Genomic DNA, 19,171 nt, shown 5'->3' on the forward strand with positions numbered 1-19,171 from the left:
TTTATGATTGAGTTTGCTAGTCACACTTGAATAAAGTAATAGTAACAAATAATGGAAACATTTTGAAGGAGCCCATTTCTATTAGAGACAGCATTAGACTGTGAAAACTTAGGAACAAACTAAACTTAAATGGTCGTCTGGAAGAGATTTTTAGGACAGTAATTGGGTGTCTGGGCTTGCCTATATAATTTTCCAATTTTGTGAAAGGTTTTTAAGCTTTTACCAAACAAATCCTTTTCATGTCACACCTGTGGGCATGTTCAAGACCACATCTTATAAATGTTACTAATTTCACTAAAGCATTAATGAAAGGAGGCTCATAAGTAATGGAGTTGTCATCCTTCCTTGTTGTAAGGTGAAAATAGTCAATTAGAGAACATTCAGGTAAAAAGCAAGAACTTTGCTCTTTGGCACTCCATCCAGACTACCACTCTTTCTGTCTGAGAATTCTCACCCTCAGGAAGGAATCCAAGCACATGATTTTAATAATCACAAAATCATGCTTATTCATCAGTCAAACATCTGGTCTTTGTTGCCACAGTACGTTATTTCTTAAGTTGCCATCCCAAAACAGTCATGCAGGAACACAAAAAACACTGAAATTAGTAGTAATCAACAACAAAAAATAAAAGAGGACTAGATCAACAGTGTGAACTGAGACTACACAGAATTAGGTGAACACTCTGGCTCGCCCATAATCATAACGTTTGGTGCAATAGTTCAGAAACGCTGCTCTCTTTACGGCTCAAATTACAAATCAGAGGGGGTTGTTAGCTCCTTACAGAAGGCTACAGGTCTGTTCTAATGGGGTAATGAACTTGACTTCATTTTTGCCACTCACCTTGATGTTTGGGATGAGGTTCTGATCCTCGGACACCTGAGGATTGATTGCAATGAGGAACCCATCATACCCGTTGTCTCGAAGCTGCACTCCAGCTCCCAGGAATAGGAGTTCTGGACTTAGAGCCACCAGGAGAGTCGCAATCTTCAGGCAGCAAACAGTACCTGCTTTGTTCCCGTGGGTCATGTTGTAGAGAAGCCTCAGACTGGTTTACTCACACTGGTCCTGCTAGATGCATTGTGCCAGGTGACAGGGCAAAATAGTTTCCTTCTGAACTTGAAGGCCCTAGAACTTGTAGTGAAGGAGGTGCCTTCTTTGCAAAATCAGGGGTGGATCTACCTGAGACCTGCCTCTGCAAGTCCCTTTTCTCCAGGCAATGCCACACTTGCCTGTTCTGCGGCTGAGCTTTCTCCTGAATCATAGTTGGGCAATGAATCTTCCACCTCATACTCATTTTATATTTCTCTGAAGGAAGAGGAAAATAAGACAAAAGGAGCTTGAAAGAGAGAGGCCTGGGTGGCCGGGCTGGAAATCAGAGAATCTGAATTGGTCTCTCCACTTTCACCAGAAACACAAAAATCTACAGTGATTTTCCTCTCTTTATCCTTGACAGCCTTCTCCATCCGTCAGCGCAACTACTTCCCCACTGCACTCGAATCATATTTTGTCTGTTGTTAAGGTTCCTCTGTCTGGTTATTTTGAAGATTTAGAAATCCATCCTGCGGCCCTGTGCCTAGGGCCTTGGGTCAGATAGTCTGAGCAAGCTCTCAGCTAATGGCTGGGGCAGGGTATCAGGTATATCCCCCAGGGAGCGCCAAGTGCCGGGAACTTGGATGCCTGAACAGATCACAGGGGCCTGTCCCTCTGCCCTGGCTGCCTTCTTTCCTCTGGAGCTGGGGAAACAATGAATTTCTCCTTCAGCAACTCTCTTGAGGGCGAGACTCTGCCTCAGTCAGCCTTATGGATTGAAGTAGGCCTCACAACTATTTTATGAGTGGTCAATAATGCCTGATAATTACATAATGCTTTAGAGTTTACAAATGAACACACTTAAATGTAAATTCCCTGATGCAGGTATAGTTTTTACTTTTTCAATGAAGGCACTGAGTCTCATAGAGATTATGAAAATTAGCCAATGGGGGTAAGAACTAGCATTTATTGTGTGATGGGTTTTATTGCCCCAAGTTTATGACAAAAATCAGGCTCAGAAAATCTAAGTAACTTGTTCAAGATTGCACAGGTGTTGTCATAGTGCAAGAATGTGACCAACTAACTTTAAATTCCATTGTTTTCCACTATATCATGTTCACGCGTGTTCTCAAGAAACTAGAAATGAAATGTTAAGAGCTGCAATGTTGATGGGTATTGAAGGCTATTTTTCTCTTGCTTCCCTCTGCTTAGAACCTCTCCTCTCACTGCTTCTCACCTGCTTTCCTTCACATTCCAATTCTGGCCCCGAGCTCCCTAACTTTCAAACCCCCTCTTTCTTAGCATCAGACCCCTCTCCTTTGAAGCATGTTTATGGTTATGATGTCACATTTATACTGTGCAATTGGCTGCCTGCTTCTGCTGAAGGGCATGTGAGAGAGGAGCCTCTGTTTTGATCATTTACCTCCTCAGCACCTAGCTCAGTGAACTCTCAGTAAATACGTGTTGACTAAATAAATGGAGTCAGGAGAAGTAAATAAAAGCCAGATTACGAAAGAGCCATGAATTATAGTGTGACAATACTCCCCCTGCCCCTTATTTGATGGTATTCCTTCCAGAAGGTGTCTCTTCCAGAAAGTTCTGGAACTTTCCCTCTTGCTCCCTCTTGGCAGACAGCTCTTTGGTACTGGTGCTCCCCATGGGTGTGGAGGAGAATGGAATGTCGCTCCTCATCACTTGCTGCCAAAGCTGCTCACTCTACCGCTCAGAAATCGGCTTAGCTGTCTTGTCTTCAGCGGCTCATTCCCAGCTGTGGGTTTTTCCTGCTCGCTCACTGTGTCTGCAGAATGGAAATCCATAGGCGTGGCAAGTCCAAAGGCTTTGCCTGAAACTGTGACTCAATGAATGGAACAATGGCCTTTATTTTCAACTTTCCTTGGCAGTTTATTTTCTTATGCCAATCTCTTGTGACTTTAAGAAAACATTATTTCCATCAGCAAAGAAATATGCTTAAAAATTCAACTTGTAAGCCACAATGTGAGAGTAGCTTTTGGCCAAGAATAAGGGAAGAGTTCCTTCTTGCCACCATGCAAACTTGTATAAGTAGTTCACTGGTTGAAGGGCCATTGAGGACTAATTTCTCTTCACTTATTCTTTTTTTTAAAAAATATATTTTTATTGATTTCAGAGAGGAATGGAGAGGGAGAGATAGAAGCATCAATGATGAAAGAAAATCACTGATTGGCTGTCTCCTGCTCGCCCCCCACTGGGGATTGAGCCAGCAACCCGGGCATGTGCCCTGACCTTCTGGTTCATAGATCAAGAGGCTCAAACACTGAGCCATGTCAGCCGGGCTCTTCACTTATTGACAGTTACAATGGCTCTCCTAGAATGTGGGTGTGAGAATATTGGCTATAGAGTGCATGCAGCTCTATAAAGAACAGACATAAGTGAGCAATCTTGTTCAACTCCACCTGGGTTGAAACCTGAACAAGCTACTCAGGCCTTGCTTAGCCTGGGCAGAGAGCCTGGGCATGACATTCATTGCTGTCTATCTGCTTTTTGCTTCCTTGGTTCTGGAACCCAATCCCCAGGTCTGGCCACTTGACTGTATTCCACTTTCATCATCTGTCCCTTACAAGATTCCCCGTCACTGACCTATTCTCTTGGAGAGCCACATTCACTCCTGAAAGCCTGTTCCCACCACCTCTGTTTTGACCTACCCTCAGAACCCTTCTTTGCTGTCAGCAACCAGGCCTGTTGAAGATCTCTTTTTACTGCCTTCTCCTTTGGCCAGGCTGACCCTGCAGGAGAAAACTGACTTGATTAAGTGACTTAAGAGTTATTTCTGAACAGAGTATCCACTTCTGATAAAGTGTGACTTTGAGAACAGAAAGAACAACATATCCTTTCATTCAAAAAATATTCATGCCCTTAGATCTGAATGCTCATGTCCTCAGATTTTATGATATCGAAGAAATGAAATATGCCTGAAGTGAAAAAAATGGGAATAAAATGTTAAGCATTTATTCAATGTTGTAGAAACTATAGGAATTTGCTCTGTTCTTATCTGATTTCAAGAAAATAAGTTATTCAATTTCAGTAACTAAAGAATCTAAAGCACATCTTTGTTCATTGTCTGTTGGCACAGTTCAACCTGTTCCCAAAAGGCCTCTCTGTCTGTTTCTTTTTAGAGTCTGCTGGTGGAGACCCACAACCAAAGTGAGTAAAATATGTATCTTGTGTCAGAGAAGTCAGGCGATTTCACATCCCGAGGAGTCCAAAAAGGCTGTGGATTTTTACGTCTCAGGCTTTTGTTACAGTTCTTGCAGCAATCCCACTCAGAAGAGGAGAGGAGAGTCTACTGTGTAACTGGGCTATAAGGTTTATGGCCACTATAGTTTTTGAAATAAATAAAAAATGGAAGTGAGACCAACTGTTAAGACAGAATCTGAAAGCCGAAGTTTGCCGAGGACTCAGAAGGCACGTTTCATACCTTCCTCACCGGTTTTCTTCATCCATGGTTTCACTTTATGCGGTTTCAGTTACCTGCAGTCAATCTCAGTCTGAAAATGTTAAGTGACAATTTGCAAAAATAATAAATTAATACATTTTAAATTGTGCTCCGTTCTGAGGAGCATGATGAAATCTCATGCTGTCCTGCGCCAGCCTGCCCAGGCGGTGAATCATCCCTTCGTCCAGCATATCCACGCTGTGTACGCTCCCTACCCTTCAGTCACTTAGGAGCCATCTTGGTTTCAGATTGATTGTCACAGTATCACTGTGCTTGTGTTCAAGTAATCCGTATTTTACTTAAGAATGGTCCCAAAATGTCAAGAGTAGTGATTCTGGCAATCCGGATATGCCAAAGAGAAGCCATAAAGCACTTCCTTTAAGTGAAAAAGTGAGCACAGTATAGTAAGCTATCTTGAGAGACCACATTCACATAATTTTTTTTTAATATATTTTATTGATTTTCCACAGAGAGGAAGGGAGAGAGATAGAGAGTTAGAAACATCGATGAGAGAGAAACATCGACCAGCTGCCTCCCGCACATCCCCTACTGGGGATGTGCCCGCAACCCAGGTACATGCCCTTGACTGGAATCGAACCCGGGACCTTTCAGTTCGCAGGCTGACGCTCTATCCACTGAGCCAAACCGGTTTCGGCACATAATTTTTATTATAGTACTAGAGGCCTGGTGCATGAAATTCATGCAGGTAGGGTCCCTAGGCTTGGCTGGCGATCAGGGCCAATCTATGGGGCGACCAGCAGGGCAATCAGGGGGGCCCTGCTGGCACCTGTGTTGGAGGTGACCAGCGGGGTGATCAGGAGGGTGGCGTTGGCTCGCTCGCTGGCCGGCCCCACCCCCGACTGCCGCCGCCAATGGCCTCCCTCTGTGGTGCAATTGGTGGGATTATGGGAGGATCCCCACTGGCACCCGCCTTGGCCTGCATTGAGCGTCTGCCCCCTGGTGGTCAGTGCACATCATAGTGAACGGTTGTTCCACCAGTCATTCCGCCATTCAGTCCCTTTGCATATTAGGCTTTTATCATATAAGATAGTGTTATACTTATTCTATTTTATTGTTATTGTTAATCTCTTACAATGTCTAATTTATAAGTTAAACTTCATCACAGATATGCATGGATAGGAAAAAAACAGTATACTTAGGGATCAGTACTGTTCACAGTTGCAGACATCCACTGGAGGGCTTGGACTGCACCCTGTGGGTAGAGGGGAACTACTGTACTCATTTTCAAAGCAAAGGAGTGAAGTGCATGGTCCAGATGGGGTCCAGGAAGTGTTTTGTGACTCACCACAATGCCAAAGCATGGAGCTCTTACACTTCCTTTCTAGTTTCTTGAATTCTCCCCGTGCAGCCTTTTACCTCCAGGCCTTTGCTATGAAGCCTCCTCCGCACCCGCACTGTGGCAATAACTCTGCAGATGACTATGTACATAAAAAAAACCCTCCAAAGTTTGCCAAAATAAATGGGAAACAAGAACTACTTTTAATGATAAGCCAATAAAGAAAATGTGGAATATTCCTCATTTGCCAAATGGGCATAAAACTGCCTCCTATAAAATCTCTTCTCTGTTACATCTGATTGTAATAGCATCATGTCAAGATAAGCTGTTATCATTATTCCTATCATCATGTTGCAGAGAAAAAAGAAAGAGAAAGTAGAAATGTAAGGGAACTTTTTTAAAGAGATGAAAAATAACCAGGGAGACTCAGAGAACAATACATGAAAGCAGAAGCACAGAATTTGAGCTCTATTTTCCTAGTCTCCCCTCCTGTTTGCTTCCTGCTCTGATTCTGACCTCAATGAGTCTTAAAGCTCAAGGGCTCCGCCAGAATTCCCCGCTGCCCCAACTCCACCCCAAAGGGCATCAGGTCTTTTGGTTTTCCTTCCTCTCCTCTGCTGCTTCTGATACTCCATTTAACCACACCAGCCCTGTGCAAAGCAGAAAGCAACTGCAACCGGTTAAAAGGTCTGGCAATTGGGGCACTAGGGCTCCCCCTTCTGTTCTTGGGGTGCAGGTACCTGGAGCTCTGAATTTCCAAAAAAAACTCCAGACAAAATTGATCTGCAGGAGCTTCCCTTCAAGAGTGATATTTAGAGTAGTGCTTTTAAAGTATTTTTAAAATTGATTTTTAGAGAGAGGAAGGGAGAGAGAGAGAGAGAGAGAGAGAGAGAGAGAGAGAGAGAGAGAGAGAAACATTGATTTGTTGTTCCACTATTTATGCATTCATTGGTTGCTTCCAGAGATCAAACCTGCAACCTCAGTGTATGGGGACAACGCCCAACTGAGCAATCAGGTCAGGGCTTATACTTGAGTCAAGTTTTAATGTACCTAAGAATCACCTGTTCAGATGCAGATTTTGACCCTGTAGGTTAAGGTGAGGCCAATATAGTGCAGGTTTACCAAACTCCCAGGTGCTGCTCAGGCTGCTGGTCCTTGAGCCACACAGTTGGAGTAACTGTATCAGAAGGGCTCCCAGGGAACATCCAGGGATGTACTTGGTGATTACAGCCCTTTCACCAGAAAGTGGCAGTCTTTGTAGTCTTTAAAGATATTTTTTATCTGATGGGAAAGGCCTGTGTTTTCTTCAGGACTAAGGAAAAAAATATTCTATTACTTATGCATTATATGGTGACACCAGTGTTTGTTCTTTGTAAAGGAACAACTACAGAGTAGAGTTAAAAAAATAATGCCCAACAACACAGACATATAGGTTTTAAATCTCAAAAGTCACAATCACTATTATTAAAGCTTCTGCCTCAAATTCAATCTTTTTTTCTTATTGATCATATGTGAGCCGTGATAAGGTTCTTTTAATGATCTCCAATTTGTAGCCTCAAGCAAGTAATTCCCAAAGATGTACATTACACAATTGGGGAATGCTTCCTTAACTTTTATTTCTTTCTTTTTCAATTCATTCATTCATTTATTCAAAAATTAAATTGTGTCCAATCTACCCAAAGAATGCTGTTAAAAAACTGTGTTTCTACTTGATGCCAGGCACTGTTTTAAGTGCTGGATATAAGAGTGAATGAAATGGGCCAAGTCCTTGTTCTGGTGAAGTTTACATCCCAGATAAGGGAGAGAGACAGCAAACAAATCTAATGGAATACATAGTGAAAGTGTTATGGAGAATAAGAAACCAGGTAATGGGCAGGAGGAAATGAGAGAGTGGAAGCTGGGGGCTGCTATTTTGTATCAGGTGGTCGGGTGGGCCTCACAGATAAGATCATTGGAGTGAAGGAAGGAACCATGCATATATCTGAGAGAGAAACAATGCAGGAAGAGGGCAGGGCAAGTGGGAAGGCCCTGAAGCTGGAGGGTTTCTGGAGGGGAGTCAGCACAGGAGAGAGCCCCGAGAATTGCCTTAGAGGAGTCCTGGGACTGGAGGGAGCCATGGCATGGAGGTCCTGTCTAGTGCACAGTGGAGTGACACGGTAGATTTGATCTGATTTTCAGACTAACAATTTTTTTGGCGAGGAGGCCAAGGGTAGAAGCAGGGCCAGTGAGGGGCTCATTGTTGGATGCAGGTGAGACAGTGGAGGTGTTCAGAGCTCAGCGAACAGTTTTGATTATCTTCATTTAGCCTTTCTTCAGCTTCCTAGGAGTTTCTGTTCCCTCTGCACTAACTAATTTTTCTGTGGAGGTGAAACAAAAGCCCTTCAGCTCATAAGCTTAATAAGAGAAAAATCACTAAGTATTTATTTGACTGCCCAAAGGTGCCTGGTATAATGTTGGCAACAGAGAGATAAAATGAGAAACAATGACAGGAAAATAATCTGAGATTTGTAGTTATCTGTAGTCAAATTGATACCATTGTAATTTTTTAAAATAATATATTTTTATTGATTTCAGAGAGGAGAGACGAGGGAGAGAGAGATAGAAACATCAATGATGAGAATCATTTACTGGCTGCCTCCTGCACAGCCCCTACAGGGGACTGAGCTTGCAACCTGGGCATGTGCCTTGACTGGGACTTGAACCATGACCTCCTGGGTCATAGGTCGATTCTCAACCACTGAGCCACACTGAGCAATACCATGTCATTTAACCTAGTTATTAATAACTGGAAAGGAGCAAAGGGAAGGCCAAATATTATAGGCATTCATTTGTGCAGCTTTGCCAGGAAACTGTTTAGACGCATGCCCAGTAAAGTCTGGGTGAAATAGGAAAGGAACTTGTCTGTCAGTCACACCTGGGAACAGGTCCATGGCCAGAGTAGGAGTGGCCACGGCAAGCACCAGAAGATTTAAGATATTTAATCTACTAAACAAAGGCGTTTGCTCTGGCTTCCCTGCATTCACCCGCATGGTTCACAGCCATGTGGACCCCACACAATGGACTGATGGACTGCAACTAGCCTCATGCTGCGTTGGGCCCAGCTCCATCATGGACAGGAAACTTTGGACACTGGCTTCACTTCTAGCACTGCTGAGTCCCCGGACTGGATTAAGGGAAATTGTATTAGCATGGAGATGTAATTCCATGCTAATAAAAATCACTCATCCTCCTGTGTGAGTCTCAGAAAATTTTTTTTTCTCAAGATATCATAAGGACCCAACCACTAGCACCCAGTGGGGAAGGGTATCCCTCACTTTCACCAATAACAAAATGATGTAAAAATATAGTCCAAACGTACAAGGCACAGTGCTCCCTAAATGGTAGCTATAGTTAATATTATCAATGTAATTATCAGTTACTGTCAGCTGGGGTCCCCTTGCTCCTCAGAGGCCTGTGTATAATTGGCTTTTACCCATGTTGGTTCCATGGCCTGTGGAAGACAAGTCCCCCTCCCAGATCCCTGCAACTACCTGGACACCTGACATATTAAAAGTCCTGTTTCCTAGATCCACATGTGCTGCTTCTGTGCTTCACATTGTTTCCGAGGTATTGTTTAGAGTTTTCCAAAGAAACAGATACAAATTTTGTTTGTGAGAAATTTAGACTTCATTGAAGAGTTCATAGGGAAAGCTAAAGAGGTGTTTGTCACAGGAAAATAAAACAAAACTTTTACATCACTGAAGATATCAGCATTCTTTAAATAATTTTCTACAAGCAAGTTACCCTGGCCTCTAAGCAAGTTACCTCAGCACCTTTCTATCTCGAGGGGTCTTCATCTCCTTCTTTCTCTCTTTCCCTTCCTTTCAGGAGAAAACTCAACCAGCTAACCATCACCAACAAAATCCATGCCTGGCCTCATGCAGAGCCAGGTCCCTGCTCCTCTCAATCCTGTGCACCCTGCAGGCAGGGTTAGATCCAGCCCCCCCCCCCCCCGCCACCCCCCCCCCCAACCTCAAACATGTCTAAAGTGTTCTCCCCAGAGGGATATGGCCCATGAGAGTTTTTAAAGACCATTCTGGCTTAGGCACTCATTTTCCTGGATGGCTTCAAAGCCACTCCAGCTCATCTCTATTTCTTCTCCTCTAAATTCAAAGTCAGATGGTCAAACCAGGGGAGGGGGAGGGGAAGGGGGAGAGATCAACCAAAGGACTTGTATGCATGCATATAAGCCTAACCAATGGACACAGACACTAGGGGGTTGAGGGCATGAGTGGGGGAGGGAGGTAGTGGGGGGGGGGGATACAAACACATATGTAATACCTTAATCAATAAAGAAAATAACTTTAAAAAATGAAATCAAAGTATCTTAGAGAGGTAAATTTGAGAACCTTTTATCAGAATAACAACCTTTTCTTCTTTGTGCACCATGCTCTTGTAAGTTCCCCACGAATTTAGAAATTTGTGACACTTCTAATGAAAATAACCTTTCAAAGAAAAAAAATGACTTGTCTGTTCTTTTTTCTTGTGATGTCATTTCTATTCTTTAATGTTACTATTTTCCCTTTAACTAATTGGGCATGGCTTAGGTTTCAAGTTTTTCCCAAATCCCACAGCTCCTAGAATCCTACTTTGATCCCAGTTTTCTTGAATAATCTCCAATTGTGATTATTTCAAGAGGTTTGGCTGTGGCTTACTTGAAAATTCCAATGAAAGCCCTGCTTAAATTGAGACAGTCTTTGCTCTCCTTTCTTTAGTCCTTACTACTCACCTATTCTTTTTTCTCTTCCATGTGAATAAACTCCTCTGCCTTTTTCTATTCTCCTCCAAAAAGGCTAGGGAGCAGTTTAAAAAAATATATTATTAGAATGCATATTTTACTATACAGCTGTTTTCATTGAGAGCATTATGCTAAGAGAAATAAGCCAGCCAGAGAAAGGTAAGTATCACATGATCTCACTCATTTGTGGAATATAATGAACAACATAAACTGATGAACAAAAACAGATCCAGAGACATAGAAGCATTGAACAGACCGTCAAACCTCAGAGGGAAAGCATGAGAGGGTGGTGGTGGTGGTGGTGTGGGGGGGGGGGGGGGGGAGGGGGGGAGCGGCCGATAAGAGATCAACCAAAGGACTTGTATGCATGCATATGAGCATAAGCAAAGGACACAGAGAGTAGGGGGGTGAGGGCCTGTGCTGAGGGGCGGGGGAAGGGCTGGGAGAACTCAATGGGGGAAAAAGGAGACATATATAATACTTTCAACAATAAAGAAGTAAAAAAAAAGTAATGGGATGTTTCTGAGTAATGATTCTTTAGGGTCACAAAGGTAGAAAAAAAATCAATTTTGTAATAAAATGCTAGAATTGGTTCCTAAAAGATAATAATTTTAAAAATAAAAAATATAATGAATGATACATTTTAGCCAAAATCAAATGTTCATATTATAAAAGAATTAAGAGTATTTAAAAAACCAATCATTATGAGCAACTGACAAATTTTTAAACAGAAACTTTTCTCCCTAGCTGGTTTGGCCCAATGGAGAGCGTCGGCCTGTGGGCTGACAGGTCCCAGGTTCGATTCCAGTCGAGGGCATGTGCCCAGGTTGCAGGCTCGATCCCCAGTAGGGGGGCATGCAGGAGGCAGCCGATCGATGATTCTCTCTCATCATTGATGTTTCTATCTCTCTCTCCCTCTCCCTTCCTCTCTGAAATCAATAAAAATATTTTAAAAAATAAATAAAAAGAAATTTTCACCCTAGCTGGTTTGGTCAGTGGGTAGGACATCGGCCTGCTTACTGAAGGGTTCAGTTCTGGTTGGGGCACATGCCAGGGTTGTGGGCTTGATCCCCCGTGGGGGAAACGCAGGAGGAAGCCGATTAATGATTTTCTCTTATCATTGATGTTTCTATCTCTCTCTCTCTTTTCCTTCCTCTCTGAAATCAATAAAATATATTAAAAATAAATAAAGAAAAAGAAAATTTTCAGGGAGCATTTTGTCTTTTTCAGCCAAGAATAAATAAATGAATTTTCTGTGTGTCATGATTTATCCTAAATGCCTTTATATCACATACATGTTTTATCTCCACATGGATGAGCTATCACAGATTATAGCAATATGTCACACATTGTAGATGGCTTACTATGCAGGGGATAAAGTCAAAATATTAAAATGTCAGAGTCTCAGAATATGTTAACATTTTCTGCCACTTTTGCTTTGAATTATATAAATTTTTACTAGCATTCACCTTTAATCCTGTATAATAACAATCGTGTAGAAGCAGTAGTTAAATGGTTAAATGATTGAGCTTTGAAGTTAGATGGCCTGGATTGAAATCCCAGTTCTGCTTTTTACTGGCTGTATGTCCCTTAAGTAAGTTATTAAATATCTTCGAGCCTCAGCTTCTACATCTGTAAAATTGACGTAAAGTTTAAAGAGCACATAGTGATTGAAACAGCATTAAGGTCAGAGTAACAGTTTAACAAATATTAATCCTTATTAATTATGGCCTTTCTCCTGTGTGTGTGGCCCCTGCTTGAGCACCGTTAGTTTCCTACCCCGAGAGTCAGCCTTCCTCTTTCATGCTGGCAGAACCCATCTTATGACAGTGTTCAAACATGTCTGATCTGCATTTTCCCAAGCCTCCCTCCTACTGGGGTACCACTATGTGACCCTGACTCCAGCCAATAATCCAAGGAGTAGTTTGCTAGCAGTGGGCAGATGCCGGAAGCCGGTCCATCCTTGCTGCTTGACACAGTCGCTACAGGGAAGAAACATCTGCACAGTATATGTTTCAAAGGACCTGGCGTATATGGCATACTGTTCTTAATATGTTTGCTCACCTTCTTGGCACTATGTGTTTTAACCAAGGTCACCTCTCAGAGAAAGGTTGTTTCCCCAGGTAGGGATTTTTCCCTGAAGTTAGGGAGGGAATAAAATCCCTTAACTAAGTGCCAGGCGGGTAGTTAACCACTTTAACTATGAACAATCACTCTTAAGCTACATAATCTTTACTCCCTGGAATGGAGATAAGAAATGCCCTAACCTTTGGAATAGAAATTGACAGGATTAAAATCAACTGGTATAAATACAGATGTAACAAGACAATAAAACACAGAACCTGGCGACTGAACCTGGCTGGAGAACCTAGAGAGAACATGGCAAGAGAACCTGGACAGAACTTGACTGGAGATCCTAACCAGAACTTGGCTGGAGATCCTGGCTAGAGATCCTGGCTAGCTGCTGATCAACTGAACGCTGTCTCCGTGTCATTCCCTCTTCACCGACTCCATCCACACCTTTGGGGACCCCTGGACCTGCTGGGGTTGGACCCCAGCAGGCAGATGGAGGAGAAGGAGGTGGTTCTGTTGGGATCCTTTATAGCTGGGGTGGGGACTGTCTGCCCCCATCTCCCCCCTCTCCCCCTGTAAGGCCAGTGAAATCATTTGGTCTGGCCCTGCCAAGGGAACCACAGGTGGGACTCCAAAATTCAATAAATATAGGGGCTTTTTAAAAAATAGCAACATAGATTTATATTAAGTGAATTATATTAAGTGAATGATGTTATCAATATCCAAATGGCCCTTAGCAGAAAAAAGGTTCCCCACCCCTGCTTTATGGAAAAGATAATGGGGGATTAACCCTACGAAAATTTAGGGTTCTGGTACCTCAATTTTCTTGGGTTCAATGGTCTGGGACATATTAGTTTGTCCTTTCAAAATGAAAGCTATTTCACTGTTCATCCCCTTAGATTAGTGGTTCTCAACCTTGGCTGCACATTAGAATCACCTGAGAATCTTTTTAAAATCCTGATTTCTGGACCTCATCCTCCGGAAATTCTATTTCTTTGTTATGGGGTGGGGCCACAACATTAGTAACAAAGAAACAGGTGATTCTAATGTGCAGCCAAGGTTGAGAACCACTGCCTTAGATCATGGCTTTGGCTAGGGTCACTCACACAGGTACATTCGATGGGAACATGGCTGGGTCTGGAGAGCTAATGGCTCCTGTGTCTGGCACCTCAGGTGAGTGGCTTAAATAGCTGGGATCTGGCTGCATTTTGCTCTACAGCAAGATAATCAGATGATTTCTTATATGGTACCTGGATTCTAAAAGGAAAGCAGAACTTGCTAGGTCTCTTGATTGTGGTTTTTGGTTGTGCTGGAATGAATTATTGCTCATTTAACTAACAATAGAATAAGGGGTCTTAAGAAAAATTTATATCCAATCAGATTTCAGGAAAAGATTAGATTTAGAGGATGAGGAATCCCATATTTACTTTGACAATGCAGTTAAAATAGTTAATTTGTGAATCTTATGGAATCTTTTTGAGATTTTGTGAATGTTTCCTCTACTACCATTTAAAAATAAGTAATTTTCATGAGATTAGCCTAACTGATATTTACAATTATTATTTTTTAACTTTATTGTTGAAAGTATTACTTATGTCCCCTTTTTTCCCCATTGACCCCTTCTAGCCCACTCCCAGGCCTTTACCACACTATTGTCTGTGTCCAGGGGTTACGCATATATGTATATAAATTCTTAAGTTAATCTCTTCCCATCCCCACCTTCCCTCTGACATGCAACAGTCTATTCCATGCTTCTATGTCTCTATACTCTATCAGTATCACATGATTTTATTCATATGTGGAATCTAATGAGCAAAATAAACTAATGCACAAAATATATCCAGAGACATATAATTATTTTTCTAATTGTGACAAATTAGCAAGGTAAGCTAGAATCCTAGGTTAGTGGTGGAAAGGCCCTCGGAATTACATATTTTGCCCCAACTCCACTGTCTTTATTTTTATTTTATTTTTTTTGTGACTAATCTGGCCCAGAGAAGTTAGTTAACTTGTTGGAGGTCAAGATACATCAGTGAGAGTAGATACTTCTATCTCCATTCCCTAGTGCTTTTACCAGGTGCATATATGAAAGTTGTGTTTATTATGAATGAACTTGTAATTCTCATGAACTTTTGGCTGGACAATCACACTGCTGGGGAAAAAGTGTGTTGCTGGAATAATCAATGGAAAATATTTTTTAGTAAAATCAATAATGAGCAATACCACAGTTAAAATGCTCAGCTGACAGTTGTTCTGTTTGTGAATATGATGGCATACATCCTTAACATAAATTTTAAGTTGAAGTGTTGGATAAAGTTTTATACTTTTCCAAATAAAATCTGGCTTGCTTGTTCCGGTGTTTATAAACCACAGCAGCTGATTGTAGCACAGATAAAAGAATTTGAGACGTGAAGGCGTCTTGGAGATAACCGCCCTATTTTCTCATTTAACTGAAGAAAACATAGACCCACATATTTAAAATGAGGTCTTTCAGTGGTTGTTGCTTTGGCTTTTTCAAATCTTCCCTTTAACAAGCAAAAGCAGGGCACTTCCGGGCCAAGCAGAAAATTCGGAATCTATCAACTTTATTTCCCATTCTAAGAAGATGAGTTCAGGTAAGACTTTCAGAAACACATTGTGTTCCATAAAACAAAAGACTGGGGGGCAGGGGAAGGCGCGGAGTGTTTAAACTGAGAAGCAACAAAGAGACAAAGAGCCGCTCCAAGGCCCCGCCCCTCACTCCCGCCAATAGCAACAGGCGCCGGCTCCCGTAGTCCCGAGTCCGGCCAATGGGCTGCGCTGGCTGCGGGCCCGACGGAAGGGGCGGGGCGGGGTGGGGCGGCGGTTGCCAGAGAAGCCACCCGCTGGTTACCAGCTTTGCTTTGGTCCCTCTGCGCCTTAGCGGGCACAGTCCCACCGCCAGCGGTTCTAGGGGCTCTCCTGCTTCCGCTCAGGTCCTTGCCTTCCTTCCTAGCTTTCACCTGCTGCACTGCCCGCTGCGACCCGCCCCCTCCCAGCCGACCCGGGGCTGGAGAGCACAGGTACTCTGGCCCGGTCTCCCCAACACTCGCGGACCAACCCTTTGGGACCCCTTTCATAGCTGGGCGGCGGGCTGACGTCACGGCGACGTGCTGACGCAGCGGTGGGAGCGCAGGCGCGCTTATGGGGGAGGGAAGCTTGAGTTTGCCTGGCGGGTGGGCGATTGCTCCAGCGGCGGGTCTGGGGGTCTGGGGCCTAGGGGCCAAGGGCAGTGGTGGTTCCCGGAAGTGGAAGACCCTCGCGTTCACCCAGGGCTAGACCCCATCCCGCTGGGCCCACGCCCTCCGCTCCCCGAGCCTGGCTGCAGCCTGTGCTGGGAGAAGGGCCGGGGGGCTCGTCCTAGGAGAGGTGTAAGTCCCTGGGACAGCGGAGCGGCCTTCAGAACGAAGTCCTGACCCGGCCGGCCGGGCACGGCGGGATTTCTTCACGGAACAGCGCTCTTAGCCTTGCGGCTGACTTTTAAGCGCCCGCCTTATGACGTAATAGACCGTCCGTGCGTAGTAGGCGCTTGGGCGCTGTGCGTGGGAAATGCTCCTGGAAGTCTCGGGACACAATCTCTCTCTAGGGTCCTATGTTCCAGGCGCTAGGAAACCCCTCCAGGTGTGTGGCCTTGGGCAGGTGGTGTAAAGGTCCCCGCTTCAGTTTCCTCTGCTGTGGAATGAGGACAGCAGCCCCTCTGGAGTGGTTGTAACACAGGAGATTCAACCAGGGGTGGGGCCACAACATTAGTAACAAAGAATCAGAATTTCCGGAGGATGAGGCCCAGAAATCAGGATTTTAAAAAGACTCCCAGGTGATTCTAATGTGCAGCCAAGGTTGAGAACCACTGCCCTATGGCCTCATGCTTAGAAAGGTTTCAGGTGGTTTTGAATGAAGTGCTTGGAGTAGTTTGAAGCACCACTGGGTTCATTGTGGTGAAAGGATCACGCCCGCAGAGAGCCTGTTTGCTTTTAAAATTAGTTTGGTTCCCTTCTGCTTGCAATAAAAATGCCATGGTCATGTTTTTAATTCTTTAACATCTAGGTGTCCATTTTTTCCCTCTCGTTCCTTTGATTTAGCAGTTGACGTGTATTAATGTGGTTTTTGTATCCTAAACACCCAAAGGTATGAGCAAATGGCTTTGTTTATATTATTATTAATCATTGTGCTTGGTCTGTACAAATGATGAAACCCAAAAATCTGGGTATAGCAATGAATTTGACATAACATCTACCCACTGAGCACAATTCTGTTGGAAGTCAATAATTGTTTTCCCCGGGGCTCTGGTTTAGTAGTCAGTTTATGACTACGTTGAAGATGATTTGTAACAGTTCTGCAAAGAATAGGTTTCAAAAACTGTTTTAAAGATAGAGTTGGTTCTATACAGATGATTCAGGCCTGCAAGTATTTTAGGAATCATTATCGATTGACTTGGGATGATAATTAAAAAAAAGATGAAAACATTTAAAGGGAAGACGGGGGGGGGGGGGGGCGGGAGGGAGCAGCCCCAACAGAATGAGCCAAAGAGGTCCTGAATAAAACAAACACAAAAACCCTCGCCTGTAAGTGCTTCAACTTAGTTTTGTTTGAACCTCACCACAGCTTTGGCTGGCAAAGTTTAGTCTCATTTTACAAAAGGAAAAAACCAGGCACATTGTGGCTAAGGACTGCCCATGTCAGGTGGCTCACAAGGACAAAAAACTGATGAATCTTGCTCAATATTCTTTCATTTTAATATGCTGCATCTGGGTCATCGAGGAATGGTTAAATTATATTCTGCCCTGTACTCTGTTTGAAAAGGAAGAAATAATACTTTTAAAAGATTTTCTTCAGTCTGGTCTAAGTTAATTTTGATACTTAAAGGGATAAGCTATCATATTCTGAAACGTGGAGCAATTGATTCAGATAGTTATGGGTAAATGAGGTGTTACATTTGATCACTTCTTTCTGTACTGATCTCTTGCTATTCTGGCATTCTAATTCTAATTCCTTTGCTCTTCTTCATGTTTTTATCACCAGTGGAAACAACTTTTGATTTCTTCAAAAATTTTTATAGAGAAAGAATGTTGAAATTTCATCTCTCTGAGACCCTAATAACCAGTTTCACTGCCTCTGTTCTCCCCCCTTCCATATGCCTAGTTCCATTCTCCAAAATACCCCTGGATTTGTCTTTTAAAGATGCACTTCTGATCTGTCATTCCCCTGCTTAAACTTATTTGATAGTTTGTTGTAACCTTTAGGAAAAAACTCAAGCTCTTGAGTTTGGCATGCAGTTACTGTTTTCAGTGTGCCCAGTCTCATCTTTTGCCACTTGCCCTTGCAGTTCATGTTCCCCCATGATTCCTTGCTTTGGTTGGTGCTTTACCCTCTACCCGGAATGACTTTTGCTGTTCTGTTTTGCCACCCTCAAACTTGTTTGCAGGACTCAGCTGGGTTCCACCTCCTCCGGGAAGTCTCCCAGGATCCTGCCAGTTGGTGTTATGTTTTCAGGGCATCCCATGAGTTCCCTGTCACAGCCTTTAGCACACTAGACTTTAGCTAATGGTCTGCTTACTGTCTGCACTCTCTGCCTTCCAGGAGCCCAATCTTATTCATCCTTCATTTCCTTGTACAGAACATATTTTACTTTTTAATATAAACAGAATTTATAATACTAGTGTTATTAAAACCTGACTGGATTAAGGCAAGTTTTTGTTATTTTCTGCTGTATAGATTTTTATTTTTATTAATATTTTAGTATCTTATGGCTTTGGTTGAAAACTGAGTTCTATCACTTATTTGTATCTTGGGCAACCTATTTAACTTTTCTAAAACTTGTTTTGTTTTTTTCATCTGTAGCTTTTGGATATTAATAGTAACCTGATTAGGGTTTATGTGAGATGATGTGTATAAGGTCAGTCAGTGCTCCATTAATAAATGACAGAAGTTGTCCTCATGTTGAAGAAATGGAAAAAGCTTTCTGTTTATCTGGCAAAGGATGCTGACTTTACTTGGTATTAGACAATGTCCTGAACAATTTTTGGCCAGTATTCTAGTGGATAATTGGGTTTTATATGGGGCTCCTTTCTTTTCAAAAGTGTCCCCATTTGAGTCTAAATTATTTGATCACCCTAACATATATTAGATCCTATACTATGTCCTTCAGTGTGTTAGGTAATTTTTTAGGGCAGAAGGTGATGGATATATTTGTTACTACAGATTTAGTAGCAAGTTAAAAGAAAACAAAAATATGAGCATTTATGGAGTAATTAAATTCTAAACTGCATGATTCTCAAATATTAAATGTTTAGGATTCTTGGTGGTTTGGAGCAATCAGGGATATTTTGGGAAGGAGGAGGGACGGGCCTTGAAGTAATCAGTATTTACAAATCAGTCTCTCCTGATGTCAACTTTTTCCTATATTATCAAATCTGCAACCCTTTTATATTTAAATTTCTTTATTTATTGGACAGAGGAGTTAGGTAATTATTTACAGTCATGTTCCGCATAATGAAATTTCAGTCA

At 42.7% G+C, this 19,171-nt stretch overlaps 2 protein-coding genes across 3 annotated transcripts in view; one reads left to right on the forward strand and one right to left on the reverse strand.

Moving 5' to 3' along the window:
* CLCA2 (chloride channel accessory 2) overlaps positions 1-1,262 on the reverse strand; it is a gene marked incomplete at both ends in the record, with an annotated part of 42,022 nt that extends 40,760 nt beyond the window's left edge. The window contains 3 exon segments of the mRNA XM_081086483.1: positions 842-1,045; positions 1,048-1,121; positions 1,124-1,262. Of these exon segments, the coding sequence (XP_080942609.1) occupies positions 842-1,045; positions 1,048-1,121; positions 1,124-1,262 (417 nt within the window).
* Positions 1-19,171, forward strand: part of ODF2L (outer dense fiber of sperm tails 2 like) — a 355,423-nt gene that overhangs the window by 296,325 nt on the left and 39,927 nt on the right. The window lies entirely within an intron of this gene.

This window comes from Myotis nattereri (genome assembly GCF_964212035.1).
Source record: "Myotis nattereri genome assembly, chromosome: 3".
Taxonomy (NCBI): domain Eukaryota; kingdom Metazoa; phylum Chordata; class Mammalia; order Chiroptera; family Vespertilionidae; genus Myotis; species Myotis nattereri.